This window comes from Tympanuchus pallidicinctus, unplaced genomic scaffold, assembly GCF_026119805.1.
Source record: "Tympanuchus pallidicinctus isolate F22 unplaced genomic scaffold, pur_lepc_1.0 scaffold14, whole genome shotgun sequence".
Taxonomy (NCBI): Eukaryota; Metazoa; Chordata; class Aves; order Galliformes; family Phasianidae; genus Tympanuchus; species Tympanuchus pallidicinctus.
The window spans coordinates 8,834,728-8,859,869 of NW_026294659.1; the positions used below are offsets into that span (position 1 = coordinate 8,834,728).

At 37.5% G+C, this 25,142-nt stretch overlaps 1 protein-coding gene across 1 annotated transcript in view; it reads right to left on the reverse strand.

Annotated features, from left to right (window-relative positions):
* Positions 1-3,110: 3,110 nt before the first annotated feature.
* RPGR (retinitis pigmentosa GTPase regulator) overlaps positions 3,111-25,142 on the reverse strand; it is a 41,918-nt gene continuing 19,886 nt past the window's right edge. Inside the window, 9 exon segments of the mRNA XM_052674320.1 lie at positions 3,111-7,147; positions 7,491-7,538; positions 8,164-8,229; positions 8,654-8,757; positions 10,073-10,238; positions 10,881-11,063; positions 12,650-12,774; positions 13,327-13,482; positions 23,696-23,854. Coding sequence (XP_052530280.1) covers positions 4,829-7,147; positions 7,491-7,538; positions 8,164-8,229; positions 8,654-8,757; positions 10,073-10,238; positions 10,881-11,063; positions 12,650-12,774; positions 13,327-13,482; positions 23,696-23,854 — 3,326 coding nt within the window. The 3' untranslated portion in view covers positions 3,111-4,828.

Below are 25,142 nucleotides of genomic sequence, written 5' to 3' on the forward strand. Positions count from 1 at the left end.
CATTGACCACCACACTCTGGACTCGATCTTGTAGCCAGTTCTCTGTCCACTGAACAGTCCACCCATCAAATCCATATCTTTCTAACTTGAAGAGAAGGACATTGTGGGCTATCGCGTCAAAGGCAGTACTAAAGTTCAGACAGATGACATCAGTGGCTCTTTCGCTGTCCACTGATGCAGTGAAACCATCATGAAAGGTCACTAGGTCAATCAAGCAGGATTTGCCCTTGGTGAAGCCATGCTGGTTCTCCTATAAGACCTCTCTGTATTCCATTTGCCTCAGTATAGCTTCCAGCAGGATCTACTCCATCCGGGTACAGACGGGAGACTGACAGGTTGATAGTTCCCAGGGTCATCCATTTTACCCTTCTTAAAAATGGCTGTCATGTTGCCTTTTTTCCAGTCACCATCAGACTTCATCTGATCACCAATTTTCAAATATCACTGAGAGTGGCTTGGTGACTACATCAGCCAATTCCCTCAGGAGTCTGGGATGCATCTCATTGGGACCCATAGACTTGTAGATGTTCAGATTCCTCAGGTGGTCATGAACCTGATCTTCAGTTACAATGGGAGGGACACTTTTTCCCCAATTCCCTCCTACCAAACCAAACATTTGAGGGCTGTGTGACAAGCAGCTATCAGAGAAGATGTAGGCAAAAGACTGTTAAGTACCTCAGCCTTCTCCTTGTCTGTTGTTACCTGTCTGCCTGTGTCACTCACTAGGGGTAATACACCCTCCTGGACTTTCCTTTTCTGGTTGAGGTACCTGTAGAAGCCTTTCTTGTTCTTATTTCAAGCTTTCCTGAAACATCCCTACACAGCCTAGCAGCTTCCTTATACTCTTCCCATAATACCCATCCCTATTTCCACTGCATTTTCTTCTTGCTCTTCAGTTTGACTAACAGGTCTCAGTTCAGTCATGCCAGTCCTCCTGCTTTTCTTTCCCGACTTGCTGGTGATGGAGGAGCTCTTACATACTAAGGAAAGCTTCCTAAAAGATCTGTCAGCTCTGCTCTGCACCCTAACCCATGAGGACAGTTTCCCAGGGTGTTTTGTTGACTAACTCCCTGAAGCACTGGAAGTTAGCTTTCCTAAAATTTAGTGTCCTAACTTTACTCTTTGCCTGTCATACATCCCTCTAGAGCATGACTTCAACCATAGCATGGTCACTCCAGCCCAGGCAGCCTCCAATCCCGATGTCACCAATCAGTTCATTTGCACTGATGAGCAACAAGTCCAGTACTGCAACCCCTGGTGAGGCCTTCTATTACTTGACTCAATTTATCCTCAGTCATTCCAGGATCTCTTGGATTGTCTACAGCTTGCCATGTTATTTTTCCAGCAACTGTCTGGGTGACAGAAGTCCCCCAGCAGGATGAGTGCTTGCAATTGCAGTGCCTCCTGTAGCTGGAGGTAGAAGGCCTCTACACGACCAGGTAGCCTGTAGTAGACAGTGATCACAAGGCTCCCTTTGCTGCCTCAGTCTGTTACCTACACACCTTGAACTTGTTCAAGGCTATTCTTAGGGACAGCTCTTCCCATTCTATTTTTCTGATGTAGATAGCAACACCCCCTCCCCTCCTTTCTTGTGTGCTCCTTCTGAACAGTTTGTAGGCATCGATAGCCACACTTTCATCATGGGAATCATCCCTCCAGCTTTCGGTGACAGCAACTATAGCATGATTTTCTAGCACAGTAGATTCCAGCTCCTTCTGTTTGTTTCCCAAACTGCATGCATTGGTGTAGAGGCACTCTAGCAGGGCAGCTGGTCCTGTCACCTCTTTAAAGGATAACTCCTTAATTCCTCTTAAGTATTTTCCTTGATTTCCCCCATAGTCTTCTCCTATTGCCCCAGCAGTCACTGCCTCATCATCACAAAATTTTGTACATGCTGCAGCACTGCCACCACTTCTGAAGGCAGCAGGTCCTTCAAGGCTCCTGCTAGCACCCTGTCCATCTAATCTAGTTATGCTATCCCACATCTTACCATAGGAAGGCTCACTTTACCTCCCGTCACCCTTCAGACCTAGTTTAAAGCCCTCTCAATGAGCCTCACTAGGTTTTCCCCAAGGACCCTTCTCCCTCTTTGAGGAAGGAGAAGTATCACACAGAAAGAGTACTGGTGCTAGACAAACCTTTGGTCTGTGTAGTTATGCCTGTTTTCTCTAGTTCTGGATTTTTTTTTCTCTACTAAAAACTAGTTTGGGAGTGCTTCTGCCATGTTACTTAAGCTTACTTACTGCACATAAATCTTTTTCTATCCCATAATAAAAACCAAGGACATACTGAATTTCCATAAAACCACAGCTACCAAGCTTTATAAATCAGTATGAGTCAAACTAAACAAAATTCCACTCTAGTTAACGCTGATGAAGTTCCAAATTCCCCCAAAGCCCAGAAACATTGGCATAGCGAGCAATTTATGTAACAGTTCTGTGGAAAACCCTCAGAAGAACTGCAGAAATGCTCTAGTTTTCCTTTACCACAGGAATGATGCACAAAGCAATATAAAATTAATTTTAATGTCAATGAGTTTTTTCCAGACAGAATAAAGAAGAGATGTCCACACTTAGCTTCTTTAAGACTCTTGGGAAACCTTGGGAAGCCTTATACTATCAGCATTTGTTAAGCAAGAAACATCAAATGGTCCCTATTTGTCTAAAAATTTAGATTAGAAGTTATACCCAAACAATAAGGGATGATTCATTCCTGTGTAGATCTGAAATCAAAGTGCCCACACTTCTGCTCCCCCCTCCCCCCAACCCCAGAAATATTCATAACAACGCATTATTCTTATAGCACAGCTTTCTTCCAAGGCTGAATTTCAGAATCACAAGTAGATTATTCCAAGAAACACAATTTTAGACCTACAAAAATACTTTCCACTATTGCTCCAAGTTTAGTCACAGTAACATCCTAATGTTTCTTAAGAAAGGTAAAATAACACAGTTTAACTCTTAGTTTTAGATGTAAACGATTTCACAGTACTTCAGTGATAAAGCAGGACGTCTACAGAAGAACTAAGGACTCCATTGTAAGAGCGAGCTGTCTTGGGGAGTGCATTTAACCATTAAAGTATAATGATATTATGACAGAGGGGAATACTTACCTTTTTTCTCAAGACCTACCCATCCATACCGACATCAAGACAATGTATTCCAGAAAGTTATAAAGGTTGAAATTAATTTCACAGGGACAAAATAAAGTCACTGGACTAACTATTTTTATTTTAGTTATTACATACAGCATGCAACTGAAATTGATCTTACCTTCAAACATGGTATATGGAAAGGGTGATTCAGACAGGAAGGATTGAACTGAACTAGAATGCACTAGCAAAGCATTGATCTACCAATGTCTTCTTAGAAAATAAATTCTGGAGACATTGTGCCAAAGATAGTTTAATGTTAATATCTTACAACATTAAAAATGTTTCATAATCTCAACATAAGTATTGATTCTGTTAACATTTTTATTGAGTGGCATTTACTCATTTTTGTTTTCCTTCTCCAGTATCCATTTTAAATAATGTTTAAATAACAATTCTTGCAGTGAATTAGTGAATATTAAGATGTTTACAAAATTTCCTCAGACCAACCATTAGCATAGTACTTAACTAATAATGCTGAATGACAAGAGTTCATATCCCTTCTTTTGCTGGTTCAGACTCTAATAACAATAATGCAGCACCAAAAATATCTTTCAAGATTTGTTTGTGTGTAAGTATTAGCATACTTTCCCCTTTTAAAAAATAATTTAGAGTTCTGTGCCACTTTTGCTACTATTCCATTTACTTCCCTGGTTTGTTATAGTACCTTCTTTCTGTCACATGTGACTTTCAGGAAGGAAGGGAAAACACAAACCTCCTCTAATGAGGAGAAGCTTAAGCTTTGATCCTGAAATCTCATACGTAATTCACTCTGCAACAAAATATAATTCCCTCCTTGAGAACCTTAGACTTAGGTGACTAATATATTTTAGTCTTTTGTAGGCAGCTATTGAGTCTTTTCTGTATTGCAGAGTATACACAAGTAAATAATGTTTACCAGGTGTATATTTTCAAATTCTTAATTATGTCAAATCATAAAAAGTAGCAAATAAAAATCATCACTAAAGAGAATGTATTCTCATTATAATGCAATGTAGACAAAATTCTGAGGTTTATGTTCAGCTTTTATGCACATAATTATGTGCTGTCACCAAAATATAAAGTCAACCTTTAAGGCCTTTGGAAAAGCCCAAGCCACCTTTTGCCCAGGCTTACATTTCCATTTTCCTCTCATCTACTGATCCCATCTATACTTGGCAACTTGTCCTCTAACTTATGCTGAGTATTTGAACAAACATCCTACCTATATATGAACAGAAGAAAAGTAGGGGAAATGAAAATGGAGTGATACCAAAATTTTAAATTACGTATCCTTAATGATTTACTGACATCTTTTTCAAATCAGGCACATTAACAAGTAAGCTGCAACTAAAATTCATGTATTACCTCAGGAAATCTGATTCAGATGCAAAGATTAAACTGTTACAATGTATAATTCATGTTATTAGCATGAAGTTATAATTGCAGGCAAACACACCCTGCCTCCTTAGTAGTTCTTTTAAATCTGTGTCAAATACGATAAAGATGACTGTTTAAATGATTTTATCAACAAAGAATATGATTTATCTCATGAAAGCTTCTCAAATCCACGCATCTTCTTTTTCAATAGGCACTTAAAATATATGTATAACAAACTTTTGGATACATTTAAAAATCAATTTGCTGTAGTTTCAGATTTTCCTGAGTAGACTCAAAATGAATCTCCACTAGTCTATGCTATTTCAGTGTTAAGTAATGAGGCAGCACATTGTTCCAAAACTGTTCTGAATTATGCAAACCATTTGCTATGCGCTGTTTTGACTTCATTTTTTGTTTGGAGCTGTTTGGTACAGCAGAACTTTCTGTCCTTCCTGGTTTCCTGGTTTTGCTTTTCTTTTGTGGAAGCTTATTATTAACAATTCTTCTTTCATCTTTTGTTTTTTCTTCTTCTTCCTCTCCTTCTTCTCCCTTTCCATCCTCCTCTTCTTCCTCCTGACCCTCATCCTCTTCATCTCCTCCTTCTTCCCCTTCCTCTACTTCTTCCTCCTCTTCCCGTCCTTCTTCCTCTTCTTCCTGTTCTCTTTTCTCTTCTTCCTCTTCCTCTCCTTCTACCTCCTCAGCTCCCTCTTCTTCCTCAGCTCCCTCTCCCTCATTCCCCTCAACTTCCTCTTCCTCTTCTTCTACTCCTTCTTCATTCTCTTCTTCTAGTTCTACTTCCTGTTCTTCCACTCCTTCTCCCTCATCTTCTTCCATCTCTTCTCCCTCTTCTTCTTCATCATCTTCTTCTCCTTCCTCTTCTTCATTTCCTCCCTCCTCCTCTTCCTTGTTTTCATCTTCTTCTCCCTTCTCTTCAGTTTCTATCTCTCCTCCTTCCTCTGCCTCCTCTTCTTCTTCTTCTCTTTGCTCTTCTCGTTCATCCTCCCCCTCTTCTTCCTCTTCTACTCCATCCTCCCTCATCTCCTTAGCCCTCTTATTTCCATCTTCCTCCTCCCATTCTTCTTGGGATCTCTCTTCTTCTTCCCTCCCTGACAAGGCTTCTTCTAACTCCTCTCCACCATCTCCTTCAGTCTCCCTTTCTTCTTCTTCTTCTTCTTCACTTTCCGTTCCATCTTTTCCTTCTTGTTCTGTCTCAACCCCTTTTTGTTCCTCCTCCTCTATATTTTCATCTCCTTCTTCACTCTCATCTCTTCCTTCACTTTTATCCTGTTCCTCCTCTTCCTTTTCAGTTTGTTTCTCTTTTACATGCTCCTCCTCTTCTTCAATATCCTCTTTTTCTTCTTCACTCTGTATTTCTGCTTCATCTATCAATCTGCCTTCTTCATCTCCTTGAGCTGTGACATGTTTTTCATGACTCACTTCAACCTCTTCTGCATCCCCATTTTCACCATCTCTTTCAACTGGCGATTCATCTCGTTCATTTCCTTCATCATCTTTTCCCTCTTCGTCTTCATCACTTTCTGCTGAAATGATTTTGTCCATATCTTTTTCAACCTCAGCCTCTTCACCCTCCTCCTCTAGTTCAACTTCACTGTCAACTGTTTCATTCAGTTGACAGCCATTTTCTTTTTCGCTTTCATCTTCTTCATTGTCTTCGCTCTCCTGCTCCTCATTAGATTCCTCATCGTTTTTTGTTCCTAACTGTCTGTCTTCATCAAATTTAGCTTCAGAATATGTCTCTTCCTCATTCAGGCTTCTTATATCAGTGGCTTCTACATATTCTTTTTCATTGTTTGTAGCTTGCATCCCTTCAATCTCACTGCCTTCTTTTTCTAATTCCAGATCTTTTACATTTTCTGTTTTTACTGACTTCTGGATCTCTCTGTATTCATAGCAGTACCCTTCATTTTCCCTACTTTTAAGAACATATTTTGCAATATCATTACTATTTTCTTCACTTGAAGACGATGATGTAGTTACAGCTATTTGTTTAAATAATGGGTCCTTTTTTTTAAACTCCCTCTGTTTTTCAATACTTTGTTTCCCTCTTTCACATGCATTAGATTTTTCAACAGCATTCTTTATTTTGTTTCCACTTTCTACTGCTTCTTGACTTTCTTGCTTTTTAACAAGATTGCATTCTTCTACAATTAATGAACCATTATGGGGCTGATTATTGGATGCAGATGGAAGTACATCAATTTTAAGGGATTGCTTAGACCTAACAACTTTTAACTTTTTATCTGAATCATTTATTTTTTCATTAGGAAAACCATATGTTATTCCCTCCCTGATAATTTCAGGATTTTCTGAATATTCTTTTTCCCTTTTACCTAATCTGCATTTGTCCCTGCTAACGTGTTGAACACCACTTTTTGAAGTACTAACACTTTGTGTATGCTGAGATTTACTTTCCCTTGTATTTTTTTTGGCCGTGGACTTCCCTACAAAATCATCACTGTTCTCTAAATCTGCATTCTGTTCTGGCAACTTTGAAAGTGAAGATTGCTTTCGTAAGGAACCAGAATCTAATTCTGATCCTTTATGCATGAAATCAAAATCAACAGTTTTCAGCCCACCTTTACCATCTCTTTTCAGTTTCAGATTTTTATTGTTCTTCTATTCCACATGAGAAGCAGAAAATTAAAAAGAAAGAAGGAAAGCATTAAGAACAAGCGACAGCAAAAGAAAATACTACAGAAACAACTGAACAAGAAAAGAAACAGTTTATGTGATGTAACTAAAAGATAGTATAAAAGGTGGAGTATTATAAATGAAATGGATTTAGAAGTACACATATTAGAAGAATGCAACATGCTTTTGATCGCAAATCTATGCTCTTTTTTCACTATGCAAGCATTCAAAGTGAATGTAAGAACTCTAGCAGTGATCACAGCTAGAGTACATGCTATGTGTGAAGGAGGCAGTGTGAACAGAGGAAAAAGCTAAAGTTCTATTACACCATCCTCTACTTGGGATATCTTCTGATACACTCACTGTTATGCTTTTTCTAAACATTTTGAGAATCTGTTGACTTTCTGCTTTAAAACTTGCATTTACTTAGAAAATTCTTCAAAATGCTTGTTTGTTTTTTAATATAGAATGAAAGGGTAATGAAATATACCAAAATGCTGGAAGATTGGTATCATTTTAAAAGTGAAACAGGATAGTAATTCAAAAGTATTCTAATTTTATAACAAAGACTAGCATTATTGCTCCTTTAAATATACTCTGCTGATTTTCTGTAAATAAAATCTTTACTTATACTTTGTCCCAAACATCAATTAAAATAGTTTTGTTATTAAAACAACAAACATATAGGTAACTACCAGAAATTATTAAGTGAATGACAAGATCATAATAGTTTTCTTAGACTGGCAGATTATTATACTCTGTCATATCAGATAATGCTGGCACTGCAAGCTGTATGTGTCTGCACAAATCCGCTCTCACTTCAGTTAGCCTCTTAGAATTTTACATCATGGAAAACTCAAACATCAGCAAGAGGGGCCTGTAAAATTTGCCTAGTGTTTGTTAAAACTCAAAGGAAAACAATGAAGTTCACAGGTCATACAAGAATTACAGATCTTTTAAGCATCAGTATAAGCATATGTATACGTAATTAGTTACGATACCTTTTGTTTTTGAATTGGTGATAATTTTAAGGACTGGTCACTGGAGTTCAATCTCATCATATGTGTCTGCAAAGAGTGAAATCTTTGTTAAAGAATGGATATAACAAACTACAAAAGGCTGCATAACAACATCATTTCAACATTCTGAAAATACTTTTTCATTGGAGAACAAAAATATTTTTCAATACATATAATACCTATTAAATTGCTAATTAAATAAATAATATATGCTACTTATATATAGTAACTTTAAACTTCACATTATTTCAACTGAAAAGATGGAGGATAACATTTTGAAAGGTTTCTCTGTATCTCCATCAGTGTCAAGAAACACATTCATTTATAAACTATGTCAATACATTTGATGTCAAATATGAAGTTTAAGGCTAGATAAACATTCTTCACTAGAACCTGAAACATGACTTAGCTGCTTTGTTCTCCCCATGCACAAGATCAACTAAGTTGTAGATTACTTAGTAGAATATCTTACCATATTTAAGATGTCAGTTGTATCTCCAAGGTTTCTGTCATTATTTTCAGCATCTGAACCTTCTGGAGAGCTTTCAGCAGGTTCATCTTTTTGATGCTTCTTTTCTTTAAGGTAAATGCAAACAATTAGCATTTAAGTAAACGATACATACCAAGCAGCATACCCCACTCTTGTAAAAGAGATTATATTATCCCTGTTTTACTGACATCAGGCTGAAGTTTGGAGATTCCTATTTCTCCCAGTCTAAAACACAGCAAGAACACTTTCACCTAATTTTTATCAGTATCAAAATTAGATGTAGCTCAAAAACCTAGTGTCAGTGTACTGATAATTTTTTGCAGGCTTTTGAAGCACAAATGTTACATGGGACAAAGCTTTTTCTGCCTTTATTTTTTTAATGATCTCTTTAACACTAGTGGAACAATTAGACTAAATTATCTGCAGTCATATTCTCTACATTGCATATTACCTGTGTAATGGATGGAGATACCAAATTTAGTAACTCCAATGCAGTAACATAAAGATGTGCCTACAACATTTTCAGATTCATGTCAAGTTCACTAGGTTTCATATGAGACAAACCCCGAGGTTTCAGATCTCAGAGCACTCTGAAGACAATTCAATTTTCACCACGTTTAACCTGGAACCAACATGGACATACTAGCAGCTCTACAAATGATCACCTTAATTCTGGCTGAATTAATAACTTTCAAATTGAATTTGGCTGTCCAATGAATCTGAACTAATTTTTACATGGAAACACTGCATACTGCAGTCTTCAGCATTCCTCCTTCCAGGAAATCACACATGGTATGGATCTCAGGTAAGTCCAGAACAGTACTAGAGAACTTGTGCACAAGTCCAGCCCAATATCACTGTTGTCCAGATTTCGTCATATGATTGGATACTCTGAATCCTGATTATCTTCAATATCAGAGAGCAAACAAGTACTTTTGCATTTCCAAAGGAAGAAGAAAGCTCTTATAGGAATTAGTAGACCTCTTTTCTTACTCAAGGTCTCTATTAGGCATTCCTGAGTCTTTAAGATTTAGTTTCCCAATCACTTTTTCCTCTGTAATTCTTTTTCTTAATGAAAGCAGAGAAAGTGGCTATTGATTTCACAGTATTTTATGCAGTTGTATTTCTATAGGACTGAGGAAACGTAAGTATAATTTAGCCATTGTTTTCTCTTTCAATTAAACTTATAAATCTTTAAGCATGCTTTCCAAACATGATCCAAGTTTAAGCCATTTCTTTTATGTGCTTCTCAACTTCTATGTTCTCATTCTGATACATGCCTATGAGTTAAGGCTGAGCCAGAACCTTCTTTTGTGTTCAAACTGAGCATTCATTTATGCTTAAGCAAAGCCAAACTACACAGCTCTCAGAAAATAACAGCAAAACCTGGAGACAAATCACCTTCTTCATGATGTCTCTCTTTCACAGGCTCAGATTCAGGAATATTTATTGTAGAAAAACGTACTGGACTGGTGTTACTAGTCACGTGCAGTGAAGATTTTAAGAAGCATTCTCCCAGTGGAGGCAGAGTTCGTGCCATCTGAATAATCTGTTCTGGGGACCGTTCCTTTAGAAGATTAAAAAACACATTGAGAAAATTCTGAGGATAAGAGTTGAAAAAATAAACATAAGTAACCTCCCATACTTGACAGCAGTGCTTTCCTTTGGTTAATGATACAACACTGTACCTTTGTATAAACAAATATATACTGATTTCTTGAACATTTTGATTATTTATAGTCCTAAAAACTGGAGAGGTATATGAAGGGATATTTCAAATGGATTTTACAGAATAATTTTAAGCAGTCTTAGAATATAGACAAAGAAGAAAAAGTTATAATTTACATTTACAAAACTACAGAACTACTACTAAGCTAGAAACTTGCTCAAGCAATTCAAGGCTTCAGAGGTTCTTATTTTTTCCTATTTATTTACTTTTTACATTTCTAAGATATTTTGAAAAATGCAAAGGAATAGATGGTATTTTAGAATAAATGTAAGCCTTTCTCATACACATAAACAACCGAAATCTGGCAAATACCTATTCTTTTACTCCCTTCAATTTTGGGAAGAGGGTGAATACTCATTCTTTCTGCAAATTAACATTATACTCTTATTTTAATGAGACATATTTATGCAGGTGTTTGCTATCACTTCAGTTTAAAAAGTGTTTCCCGTAAAAAGCAACTCTCAACAGCTCTGAATTTACCCTCTCTCGACGTCGTATTCGTGCTGATGTTAATTGTAATGTGTTGGTTACTAGTGAATCTCCGCTCATTTTAGAGACGGTAGAAATCAGACGGCTCTCATATAAGTCTTCTAAGAGTATTTCTTCAGATTCTTTTGGTCTTGGAGTAGCAAAAACCAGCATGTGACAACCACCGCAAGCAACCTAGAGCACAAAATAAAATTCAGTTACTTCATTTGCAAGTATCAACACAAGGATTTTATTTTCTTACCATCGTCACCAGTGACATAGATTACAAGAACACAGAATCAAAAATAAGAGATGCTAAGTTACTTCAAATCTAATTTCTCCTGACTTTAAATAAGAGTACATAATTACTATTCCTAATGACTAATAATCTATGTTTATTTCTCCTTATTTAAATTAAATCTATTTGCATTCAACACAACATATGATGAGGCTAGGAAACCATAGAAACTGGATTGCTGGATCAGTGGGCCAAAGTTAACTGTATGAGTTTCAATAGGGCCAATTGTCAGGTCCTGCATTCTGGCCACAACAACCCCAGGTAACCCTATAGGCTTGGGGAGAAGTGGCTGGAAAGCTGCCTGATGGAAAGGGACCTTGGGGTACTGATGGACAATTGGCTGAATGTGAGCCAGCAGTGTGCTCAGGAGGCCAAGAAGGCCGATGGCATCCTGGCTTGTGTCAGGAATGGTGCGGTGAGCAGGACTAGGGAAGTCATCCTGCCTCTGTTCTCAGCATTGGTGAGGCCTCACCTCAAGTATTGTGTTCAGTTTTGGGCACCTCAGTACAGAAAGGACATTAAGGTGCTGGAGCAGGTCCGAAGAAGGGCAGGCAACAAGGCTTGTGAAGGGCAATGGCTTGTGCCCTATGAGAACAGACTGAAGGAACTGGGGCTGTTTAGACTGGGGAAGAGGAGGCTGAGGGGAGACCTTATTTTTCTCTCCCAATATCTGAAAGGTGCTTACAGCAAGAGCGGGGTTGGTCTCTTCTCACTGGTGACAGGACAAGGGAAAATACCTCAAGTTGCTCCAGGCTAAGTTTAGGTTGGATATCAGGAAAAACTTCTTTACAGAAAGGGCGTTTAAGCACTGGAATAGGCATGCCAGAGAGGTGGCTGAGTCACCATCCTGGACGTGTTCACAAACCGTTTGGATGTGGTGCTCAGGGACATGATTTAGCAGAGGGTTGTTCGAGTTCGGGCAGTATGGTCAGGTTGTGGTTGGACTCGATGATCTTTAAGGTCTTTTCCAACCTGAGCGATTCTACCATTCTATGAAACAGAAGAAAGCAAAGCTATTTCCACTGATTTTCAAACAATTGTAGCAAATTATTTTGCTGCAAGTCAAATGCAAGCAACAGATAACTACAGTGACATCCAGAGCAAATTACTGTCCAGGACCACATCCAGGCAGCTTTTGAAAATCTCCAAGAAAGAGACTCTACAACATCTCTGAGCAACCTGTGCCAGTGCTCTGTTAATCACACAGCACTGAAGTGTTTCTGGATGGTCAGATAGAGCCTCCTTGTGCCCTTGTTATGCAACTGGGCACCACCTAATGGTCTGGTTACTTCTTCTTATGCACCTTCCTGTCAGATATTTTTAGGCATTGATAAAATTACCTCCAAGCCTTCACTTCTCTAGGTTAAATACTGGTTCAAAGTTGTAGGAAAAAACATTTTATAATGAGATTTCAGCTCTTGTTAATAATATTCTGTAAGAATACAAACATTTTGATGTTTGTGAAGCATGTAAAAAGTTTTACCAGAAGGACCGTGAAACTCAAAAAATTAGAACACAGAGCAGGATCAAACTGATTTGCAAAATTCTCTTCTCCAAGGCCTAACTTTCCATGTCGCCCATCTCCAAAAGTAAACATGAGGCCATTTTCTGTATGTGGAAAAAAGGATGTTATTAAAAACAGAGATTCAATAGGACAAAAACATAAAAACATCACAAAGTAACAGGCCAAGAAAGTAAGGAATGTTTCTCTCCCAAAAGAAAAAACTGAACAATTATTTTTAGATTCCCAACAGATGAATATACTCTAAAAATATGCATACTTTCAGACAAAGGACTGTCTAAGATTAGAGTTAGTCTAGACAATTATGAAAAGAAAAAAAAAATAAGAAACGGTAACACTGAAACTGTGCAGCAAAACAAAAGCTTCTAAACAAGACTACTTGTTCACAAGATGTGGTTATGAGGACACAGTTCCCCAGGAGATATCATATACAGAACTATGCAGCAATCCCTTAAACTGATTCTGGCTTTGTCACTATCTTAGTTAACCTTTACAACTAATAACTCCGTGTATGCCTTCTTCTACTCCTTGTTTTATAATATATACTTCAAACATACATTTTATAATGCATACTTCAAAAATACTTCAACAGTTCAGAGAAACTAAGCACGCATTTCAGAATTTTTTCACTTACATACCTGCTATTACAGCAGTGTGACTCTCCCCACATGTAACGTTATGTATTTTACGTTTCCTCAAGTGTTTCACAGACTTTGGTACAGAAGTTTTAAAAAGTAAAGTGCCATGTCCCAGCTGCCCATGCTGTCCAAGTCCAAATGTATACACACCTGTTTCTGAAAATGTACAGGCAAAGTTAGCCACAAATATGCCACTATCTACATAATAACCCACTTTTATTAACCAAATGGAAGCCAAAAGACATCAGCATCAAAAAGCACCATTTCATCAATTTAAGAATGAGCAAAAAATGAACTTATCAATTAACTAAAACTCAAAAAAAAAAAACAAGCAATGAAGACCCAAAATATACACAGAAAAGAATTGTGAATGGCTCAACATGTAATATTTCTAACATAACTGTAAAATAAACTACAGATTTCACGTACACAATATATTAGCTAGCACAAAATGTTATTGGGCTTTTATGAACCACAATTAAGTCAAGACTACAATGTTTACATATATACGCATTTTCAAGCCTCATCTTAATTTCTGGTTACCTACATGTATACTGTATGACTCCAAATTTAATAGTGCCCTTTAAACTACAACTAATTGGTGTGGAAGATCCAGGAACAGTAACTGAATAGGAATCAGTAATCTCTGTCACTATCAAGTCAACCCTGCATTAAACACAGAGAACACTATAATTGTGTTATCTTGTTGCAGAATAATAAACTTTCCACATTTTTTTTCCATTCAATAGATTGATTTGTCAGGAAAAAGAACGTGGTCTACAAGACACTAAAGATTCTTGATGCGTCTATCCTTGGCAGTCCATCACAACAGAAGAAGACTGCAAAGCTTAGAAAACTTGATGAGGTCATGACTGAAAAGAAAAATTCAAACACCAACTATTTTTGGAAAAACAAATTTTCTTGGAATTTTACTCTCCCCTTGCAAATTCCCCCCCCCCGCTGCAATTGGTCAACAGAGGAAAAGTCATAAAAGTACTGATTAAAACTTGCAAAAATTTCATGTAAATCTGTGAAAGATGGGGAAGGACAAAACTGTTCTCCCTCAAGCAAAACAAAAACCAAAAAACTGAAACCTGGGAGAAATATATATCTATATTGGTGCCATGAGCATACTGTAGAGCAGTCATCGGGTCAAGAATCTCAGTATCTTCAAAACAGGAATGAGCATTCAAAGCTGAATGTGTTGAACAACAATTTGAAGGAGAATCTTTCTCTTTTAAGTACTTCTTTGTGCCAAGGAAACAAGGTAATAGGTCCTGCTATGCTGGACCTTGTCCTCACCAACAAGGAGAAGCTAATGAACAATAAGTTCATGGGCAACCTTGGCTGCAGTGATTACGAAATGGTGGAGTTCAAGATCCTTAGGGGGTCAAAGAGGGTTTGCAGGAAGCTTGCTACTCTGGACTTCAGAAGGGCAGACTTTGAACTCTTCAGGGAACTGCATGGCAGGGTGACAGGGGATAAAGGGAAAAAGGGCCTAGGAAAGCCAGTCAACTTTCAAGGACCATCTCCTCCAAGTCCAGAAGTAGTGCATCCTGAGAAAGAGGAAAGTGGGCAAGAATGCCAGGAGGCCTCTGCAGATCACCAAAGATCGTGGACTTACTTTGGTCTAAAGTCTATGGGAAGTGGAAGCAAAAACAAGTTACCTGGGAGGACTACAAAGAAGTAGTCTGAATAGCCAGAGATCAGATTAGGAAAGCTAAAAGTTGCAGTCAATGGCTCAGTGTCCAAGTGGAGACCAGTGACAAGTGGCCTTCCTTACTGATCAGTGCTGGGACCGGTGCTATTTAACATCTTTGTAGGTGACATGGACAGTGGGATGGAGTGCACCCTCAGCAAGTTTTTAAGATGACACCAAGATGAGAGGTGTAGTTGACATGCTAGAGGGAAGAAATGCCATCCAGAGGGCCCTGGACAGGCTTGAGAGGTGGGCCCATGCCAACCTCATGAAGTTCAACACCTCATGAAGATCCTGCACCTGGACTGGAGTAATCCAAGCTCAGATAGAGGTTGGGTGGAGAATGGCATGAGAGTAACCATGAGGAGAAGAATTTGTGGGCATTGGTTGTTTGTTGAAAGACTCAACATCAGCCAGCAAGGTGCACTTGCTGCCCGGAAGGCCAAATGTGTCCTGGGTTACATCAAAAAAAGGGCAACCAGCAGGGGAAGTGATTCTGCCCTGTACCTTGCTCTCATGAGACACCACCTGGAGTACTGTATCCAGTACTGGGGCCTCCAACTGAAGAAGGACATAGGATTGTTGGAACAGGTCCAGAGGAGGGCCATGAAAACAATCAGAGGACTGGAGCATCTCCTCTACAAAGACAGGCTGAGAGAGCTGAGGCTCTTCAGCCTGAAGAAGAGAAGGCTCCTGGGGACCTTATAACAGTCTTCTAGTACCTGAAGGGGGCCTACAGGAAAGCTGGGGATGGACTTTTATAAGGGCATGCAGCAACAGGATGAGGGGAAATGACTTTGAAGTGGAAGAAGGTAGATTTAGACTACGTATTAGAAAGAAATTCTTAACTGTGAGGGAGGTGAGACAATGGAACAGGTTGCCCAGGGAGGTTGTGGATGCCTCCATCCCAGAGGCATTCAAGGCCAGGCAGGATGAGGCTTTAAGCAACCTGGTCTGGTGGGAAGTGTTCCTGCCTATGGCAGGGGGGTGGAACTAGATGATCTTAAAGGTCCCTTTGAACCCGAATCATTGTACAATTCCTTTAATAGCCAATTAAATTCCATGCCACAAAAGTAATTTACTCAGTGTCACTCTTTTGTTGTTTCTCTTGGAACAGCCACAAACTGGAAAAATATTAAAAACAAACTATGTTACCATTCCCCCAGACTAATCTTTCACTACTGTCAGGGAAAGAGAAAGAAGAGAATGGGACAGATTTGATATTACTACCACAGTAACACACTTATTAATTTATACTGAACTTCAATTTCAAAGGAGTCATGACTTAATACCATAACAGTAAACACAGAAGTTTTCCTTCTAGAAATCAGATTGCCATTTCTGCCTCTCTCAGAATTGTTACAATCAAAGACAATGAACTTACTGCATAAAAAACAATATGGATTCACCCTATTTTAGATTGGAAATGCAAAATACTTTGCCATTTTTCTACTAAATGTAATAGTAAAGCTCCCTCTACTGGAAATATCAGTGCAAGAAGGTAATGTCTGAAGGAATCTTTATAAAGTAAAACTATGTATTAGATTTTTTTCTATGACATTTAGACATTCTGAATAAGAGCCAATAAATGACTCCTGAAAGACAGCTCAGTCTGAGTGAACTGAAGAAACCTTATCTTCAGTTTAAGCAACAGCTTTCTTGGGATGGCTGATTCTGTAAATCCTATTTAAGAGTATGTAATTTGTCTTAACTGTTCTTTGAAAAGCAGGTCTTGTCATTTTCAAATTATCCAGCTCCATTTGATTAACATTATTATTTTGAATGAAGAGTTGTTTCATACTGCCTTTAAACCTAGACTGCAATGTTTTTCATAAGAAATGGCTAGTCCTCTAAAGACATTTATGTTTAGACAGATGCTAAAAGTACAGGAAATATTGTCTTTCCATGGATGCTACTGACAATGAGAACAGAGCAATCCAAAACCAACTTACATTGCCTTTATAAGATGAATGAATTTACCTTCTGCTTTTCTGCACCATGGCTATCTACATTTTTCTCCTAACATTTTTATTAGTCAGTTACCAAGGTACAGAAAGACAAAAATTTTACTACATTCTTAAATGAGGCCAGACCTCAGTAATAACAACACTCAGCAAAAACATGGATAAACAGAAGCCTATTGCAAAGAAATCTCAAAGACTTCATGACAAAAAGACAGAGCTGAACTTCATTCCAAGTTTGATTTTGCAAGCAGGTTAGCAAATAACATTAATCAAAAAAGGGATACAGTTGCATTGTTATCTCCCTTCTGTCTGTATATATAGAAATATATGTGTAAAAATACACAAACATTACATGTACATATATATATATATATATTTGGAAGAGCAGGGATATTTCCAATTAACTGTGTTTGAAAGGGTTTAGTCTACCTTTACAGGCATCCTCTGGATTACATAACAACTCCTTAACCTCAGTGACAGCTGTCACTATACATGAAATTTTCCTAAGCAAGAATATAGTTTTCAGATTTCTTTTTTTTTTTTTAACATGGACTATTTACTGAGAGAACTGAGGGCACACCAAGAGCCTTTTTCTTCAGATCCATGCATCCCTACTTACATATTTAAGGTTACATACAAAGTGATGAATTTTCAGAAGAAACACAGATATGCCCACAGAACTCCATATATCTTCATTTCATTTCACTTGGACATTATCACTGCCAATGAGCCATTCAGCTACATTACAGCTTTAGTTTTGAACAGCTTCTGGTGAAAAACGTTACTTTAAAAATCAGCTGTTGACATAATGCTCAGTTTTACCACAGCTGGTAATAGGATTGGGGGATTTCAGTATAAATAGTATACAGACTTAAGAATGGTTTGAAAAATCTAGATAATCCTATATGGTTTGAACAGTATCTCAGTTCTATCATAAGAAAGGAGAGCTGTTTCCTCCTTTTATTCTCTTTGGAAAGGTTCTCTTGGCTTTTTTTTTTTTAATAAAGAAAAGGTCCTTTTAAAGGACCTTGGGACTAAATATGAAAAATCCAACATTTTACATGTTAACACACTGATGTGCTGTATTGTAATGTCAAACAATGTGTTCTTGAAGGACTATTCCACATCTTCCTGTGAAGAGATATCTTTGCTTTCCCTCCCTTCAGAGCATAAACAGAGGTAACACACTCTTTTATAGAGATGACTATTTACAAAGGATCTGTCATCATCTTAAAGAAAAAAAAAAAAAAAAGCAGGGGAGATACTAAGGCCACTCCAAATCACCTGTTTCTTCCCTTCTAGATTCAAAAGATGTTTTTATTCTAACTTCTTAAAAGCTTTAATGAAAAAGTACACAATTTGGATTGCTGCTCTCAAATTTCTTTTGAAAGTGATGATACCCAAAGCTTTCATTTTCAATAGGAATCATTTGCAAGAATCCTGGTTAACAAGTTTTTTAGTACCTGAGTAAAAGAAATCATCTTGAGATGAGTGTATCTTGATCTTGAACTGATAGACTGTCATGAAATGAGTAAGTTTGTCCTTTGATAAAGACAGGGAGCTTTTGCAGCAACTGAATTTAACTGCTCTTCCCTTTACTCCCTATACCAAATACCAATATTAAAGGCAGAAGTAACAGTAAGAGTTGTAGAGATGATGGTTTCCAATACCATATTCAAAATTTCTAAAACATTGCATATTTTAAAAAGTTCACTGTTTTTTATCCTTATTATGATTATCAATGACAGCATTATTTTTTATTCTCTGGAAAAAAATAGTTTCCCATTTGGTAATTTCACACTAAAAAAAATGGAATTACTTTCATACTTACATTCCACTATTTACTCTGACACACTGCTAGAGAGACTTCCAAAAGTAGTTTGGTCAAATAACTCAAGTAACAATGGTTCTTATTATACAAAATTACTAATAAAGTAGAAATGACAGTCATACGAAAGAAATTAAATGAAGAGCTCTAGAGTAGACTAATTATGTATGACAGTCAGGAAGAAACTTGTCTCATACTCAGTAAGATAACTGGATTATGCTTTCTTCTAATTTGATAGATCCAAAGTAGGACTGATGACAAGAAATGAACCAGGATGTACAACAGTTTCTACATCCTATGTCAAATCAGACTAATGAAATGGAAAAATACACAATAGGCAATCACTTTTGTTATTTGAGAGTAAAATGACACCCCCAGAGAAACAGGAAAGACCACAAAAAGATGAAAACTGTATTAGCATACATGGCGTTACTAAAAAGCCAAACAGCATCTGTTTTCAAAGGATATATGAAAATCAGCATTTCTTCAAAATTGCACTAGTTTAGGAACTCAGTAATTTAATAAATTGAGCTTAAAAGAGATACGAATGTTTCCAGTGCTCTCTGAAGTTACACCTTTCATCAGAACTCTGAATTTATGGTCAGGTCACTTCATCTTGGGATGCAATACATACTTCAGTACTTATTCAAAGTTATTTTTCTGATATCAAGCCTATAATGCATGTACACTACTCTCATTTTTTAAGTCAAGGAATTGTAGAATAACCCAAGTTGTAAGGGTCCCACAAGGATCACAGAATGCAGCTCCTGGCAATACACACAACAACTTCAAATCAGACTCAGCGTCTGAGAGCACCATCCAAACACTCCCAGAACTCCGGCACTTGGGGCCATACCCACCGCCCTGTGGTGCAGCCCCTTTCCCTGACCCCCAGCCGCCCTCCCCTGACGCAGCTCCATGCCGTTCCCTCGGGCCCTGTCGCTGTCACACAGAGCAGAGCTCAGCGCTGCCCCTCCGCTCCCTGTGAGGAGCTGCAGCGCCATCAGGCCTCCCCTCAGCTCCTCTGCTCTGAGCACAGCGAGGGGCCTCAGCCACTCTCATACATCTTATCCTGTACACTTTTCCCCATCTTTATAGCCCTCCTTTGGATGACCTCTCATAGCTGTATGTCCTGACACAGTGGCATTCATTAATGCATATGTTGCTCAAGGTGAAATCAAACAGCAGAGAGCTGGGCAGGAAAACCCCTTCTCTCTCTGGCTGGCAGTGCTGGCCCTCATGCACCCAAGTGCACTCAGACCTTTTGGCTGCCAGGGCACATTGCTGACTCAGACCCAGCTTGCCATCAATAAAAAAAAATCATGGATTCCTTTCCATAGGACTGCACTCCAGTCTCACATCTCCCAGTCTGTACACAGAACAAGAATTACTTCATCCCACATGCAGAATCTGGCACTTGTTAAAATTCATGTGGTTGGTCATTGCCCAGCCCTGTTGAGATCTCTCTTGTTGTTAAGATCTCTCTGCAAGGCCTGTCTACTCTCAAAGGATTCAAGAGCATCTCCTAATTCAGTGACTCCTGCAAACTTCCTTAGTATACATTTGATTCCTGTGTCCATTTTAAAAAACATTGAGAATCGCCCCAAAAATTGAGACCTGGGGAACCCCCTAGTTACTGGTGATCCCATTTAAATGTAACTATTTATTATAACCCCTTCACACCCACCCATCAGCTAACAGTTCACTGTAGCTGGCTGTATTCTGAACATTTTCTCCAGAACAATATGATGAGAGACAGTATTGAAAGCTTTGCTGAAATTCAAAAAGACCACACCTACTGGGTTTCCTTGGTCAACTAGGTGGGTAACTTTGTCATAATGGAAATTAAGTTTGCTAAACAGGACTTCCTGCTCACTGTTGGCTTTTACCAACGACTGCACTGTCTTTCATGTGTTTTTCAGTGACTTACAGAATAATCTCCATAATTTTGCTAGGCACTGGATAATAATAATAATAGCAGAATTACATTAAAAATTCTCTATCTGACCTTTCACTCCTAACACAACTATCAATCTTTTGGCACACATATTTTGTCAGAGGACCTTCCTCTCTTCACTCAAATGGATTCAATGGTGCTCGACACTGATCTACTGCCAGCTAAGCCAGCACTGTATTTCTTATGTACTTTCAACTACAGCACCTATTTCCATATGTAAATGAATTCTACATAGTAACACACTGACTTACTAGGGTATTTTCTTCACTATATTTGTTGTTGTTTTTTTGTTTTACATTTCATTTGCCTCTATGTTCCACTTTTACTTTCTGCAAGATGTAACTATAATGCTGATGTCATCTAAGTCTACAACCTCCTACAAAATCTCTGTAGAAATCATTTGTTTTAATGAATTTGTACCACATGAAACACCATTACAACGAAGTATCTATTGGTTGGCTTCAAGTTTATGGTTAAAAAAAAAAAAAAAAATCAATAATGATAATCTAATTCTTTTTGCTGAACTTCACTTTATAAGTCAAAATAATTCTAGGATTTATACACATGCTGGCCTCAAATTTATGGTAATATTTTTCACAATAATGATAATCCGATTTCATGCAAAGAAATTTATTTTACAGCAGAATACTGCTAGGGTGAGACTGCATGCTAGAGACAAAAGCTTCAAAATGTAGACAAATGTTTGCATTATTTTTTTGCATTGACTACTATTATTTCCTCCTCCCAAAGGAGCTTTGATTTACCTAGAATCCTCCAACTTCTCTCATCATTACACGTAACCTTTTCCAGCCCTTTGCTTCCACCTTTATTCTCCCCAGTGGCTTGCAGTACAATATCACATCAAATTACTTAAAATTCCCCTCAGTTAGATTTTCATTTTATATTTTAGAAACTTTGCTTACATAACCACGAAGGCACTCTGTCAGGCTGACAATAGATGACTATTTAGCATTTCCATAATACAGATTTAAGGACTCATAAAACCTATTTATTTTTCACAACTTTTGCATTTGGGTAGAAGATTACTTGCAAATATTGTATACCAGTCACGGCATTCTCCACAAGCTAAAACTAATAATTTTGAAATCATCTGCACAGGAGGTCAAACTCCTTTTTTCCACTTCCATAGTGTTTTATAGTTATCCAATCTAATGAACACAGAAATTCTGATGAGCAGATGAGCTCAAATAAGATGACCAGGAAAGATGCAGAAGAAGGAAAGAGTCTTCTGCTGAATTACTGGAGCTTCCAAAAGCTCCCAGAAGTAAGATGCGTAATTAGATTTAAAAAAGATGTTCACAAGGAAGGCTGTTCAGATTACTGAAAAAAACACAAATTGCTTTATAGAATGGGAAGGCACATTGACTTCTCTACTCTTCCCTGGGTCCTATATCGTAATCTCTTCCTCACATAGTGATACCACCATCACTGCAATGCCCCAACCTTTAAATGTTTTTCCTTGCAGACAGAAAATTCTATTTAACTCCCACCTTAACCTGTATTGCAACAAAAGTCCTACTCTGAGGTCTCACACAGAGAACAGTTGATTATTTTTCTCTAAGAAAGAATTTATGTGACTGAAGAGGTGCCACATCTCTCCTTAACTTTCTCTTTTTTAGTCTCATGCGTCCTGTTTTTAAAAGCTTTCCTTAAAGACAATGTTTTCCTAGCCTTTGATATTCTTGTTTTTCTCTGGACTCAGCATTCCAACAAAATTATGACAATTAACTATTTCTTAAAAGTTTTTAGTTGTTGTTTAGAGATTCTCATTAAAATCTCTAGAAATATGCTACAATTTTTTATGCATTTTGTTGTATGGTATTCTAGTTTACTCACTCACTCCTTTCAAAATTATATATTAAATACACAAAAAATTAGTTAACTAACAATTTTTCTGGTACTTACTGAACCAGGCATCACCCCAAAGGCATAAATCAAACTATTTTACACAAGCACCCTGATACCCTCTGATACTGATGGAAAGAACTCTAATCACATAGGAAACTTCCCATTCACATCTGCTGATTGAGATATTTAAAAATGTACTGCAGGATTTCTAGTACAGTAAAACATGTCATTTCATCTTCCAAGTAAGACAAACACAACCTTGCAAACTAATATATGTAAGTTTATCTGATGATTTTTGTATTTTTTTAAATATTTCTTGTGCTGTATCTGTTCTAGTTTTATATGTACATTAAAGATTCTGCTCAAAGTCACTGATAAATTCTGTATTATAACAAGAGATATTTAAACCATTTAGGCATCCATTAGATTATGCATCTCTGTCACTACTAACAGACAGCTAGCTGAGAAATGGCTAATTATCACATACTCTGCCACGCAAATTTACTACAGAGTGGAAGCTTCCCTCTAACACTTTCTCCTGACACTGCTGATACCTCTTTCAAGCTCCTCAGACATGAGACATTGATCACAGTTGTTGCCCAAGGAGATACTAGCTTGTTGCAATCACGTTAAGACACTCAGAGGTTGTAAAGTATTTCATCAATGGTATCTATTAGAGCTAATGCTATAAATAAAAAGAGGTTAAAATCTTATGTTTCTTCATACTACGGGAATCCTGAGCTGTATGGAACAGAATGGGCTCCCAACCATGCATAGCATGCTATGCTCTTCTTTTACAATTAGCTTGTAAAATCCATCCTCAAGCAAAAGGATAAGCACAGCACAGGAGGTCAAGCACAGTGCAGCACAGACCTATGCTTACTTTGGTTAACCATCACATGGACTTTGACCTCTTTGATGTACAATGGTCTTCTGCTTAGGAGCATTACAGAGTTCTACTTTTTGGTAGAACATAAGTAAGCTCTTCAAAGTAAATTGAGATTACTACATTATAGAGCTGTTTAAAAAAAAAAAGCATTTAAATTGCATACCTGTAAGCACCACTGTGTGTTCTCCACCACAAGCAACCTTATTAACTTTTTCCATAATTCCCAATACTGGCTGTGGGACTCTACTGTTCTTAAGCTGCTCAGGCAGTAATCCCAGTTTTCCATTCTCAGGTTCCCCAAAAGTGTAGAGTTCACCATCTCCTGTAAAAATATAGAACAGAAAAGCATTCAGAAGCAAGGTTACATTGTCAAGACAGCTGCAGACACAAGTCAGTAATACAGAAAAGTATATGAATGTTACAGGACAGCTGAATATATTTGTAGAATGATTAAATAGTTGTGCTTTAATGGATATGGAGGAGCAAAATTTTAATACAAATCTCTCACCAAGATAAGAGTCTTTAGTCTGTAAGGAAGACCACTGGAGAAAAATAAAACCATACACATCCTTTTTGGAGAGGTTATTATTCTCAGCTGATAAAAATGATTACAGAGGGATTGTCTGCAAGTGTTTCAATTAAAACAGAAAATACTGATTGAAAATAAACACTTTCTTCTTGTGAATATAACACACACAAAAAAAAAAAGGAAAAAAAATGAGTAATTGACAAGAAACTGTGTGAGGTCTAGACAACAATAAATGAATTACAGGTCCAACAACAGCGATTCCACAGCAATAACTCAACCAAAATTAAGTTCAGGAAAATACCGAGAGGTCTTTACAAATATATTCCTGCAGCACCTTTCTTATCTTCTACATAATAATTATACAAAAGATCCTTCTCATTTACCCAGACTTTCTAATCATTCAGTTCAAAATCTGTCCAATCCCATGTTTGGGTAATTTATTGTACATTCAAAGTGTCCTTTGTTTCACTTTTCCCAATTGCTTCCTTTATTTTTCACTGCTATGCGTGTCTGAATTACCATGTATACCCTTCTGTAATAGTTACAGAAAGAATGCATAAGATGTACTTTCCATTGCAATATTCACAATTTGTATATTCCTGCCTCTATGCACATCTCTGATTTTCTGAGCTAAGGAGCCTCTCACTACTGTAAATAGGCCAGAGTGAGGTTTTCGGGGAAAATGCTTCCTTACCATCAGGAAAAGTTTCAAATTAATAGCTGAGTGTTCTCCATAGAAGACTAATGATATCTGTGGAATAATATCTTCAAAGCAAATCATGGTCCACAGTATTTAAAAATATTTACCTGCCCCAAAATCATAAAGCACGATTTTCTAAGAAAAAAATTTTTGTAATCTCACCTGGATAGGAAAAACCACAAGGATAAACAGAACTCTCACATGGAGTGAATCTAAGACAACAAAATGTTTAGACCAGGGTAGGAGCTGCCCGTTCAAGGAAAATTGGAAGAGAAAGCTACATGATAAGAAACCATACACTTACACTCAAGTAATAAAACTCAGTCATCAGAAGTATCCACATAAAATATTTTTGGGAAAATGTGCATTTGTGAGTCCACA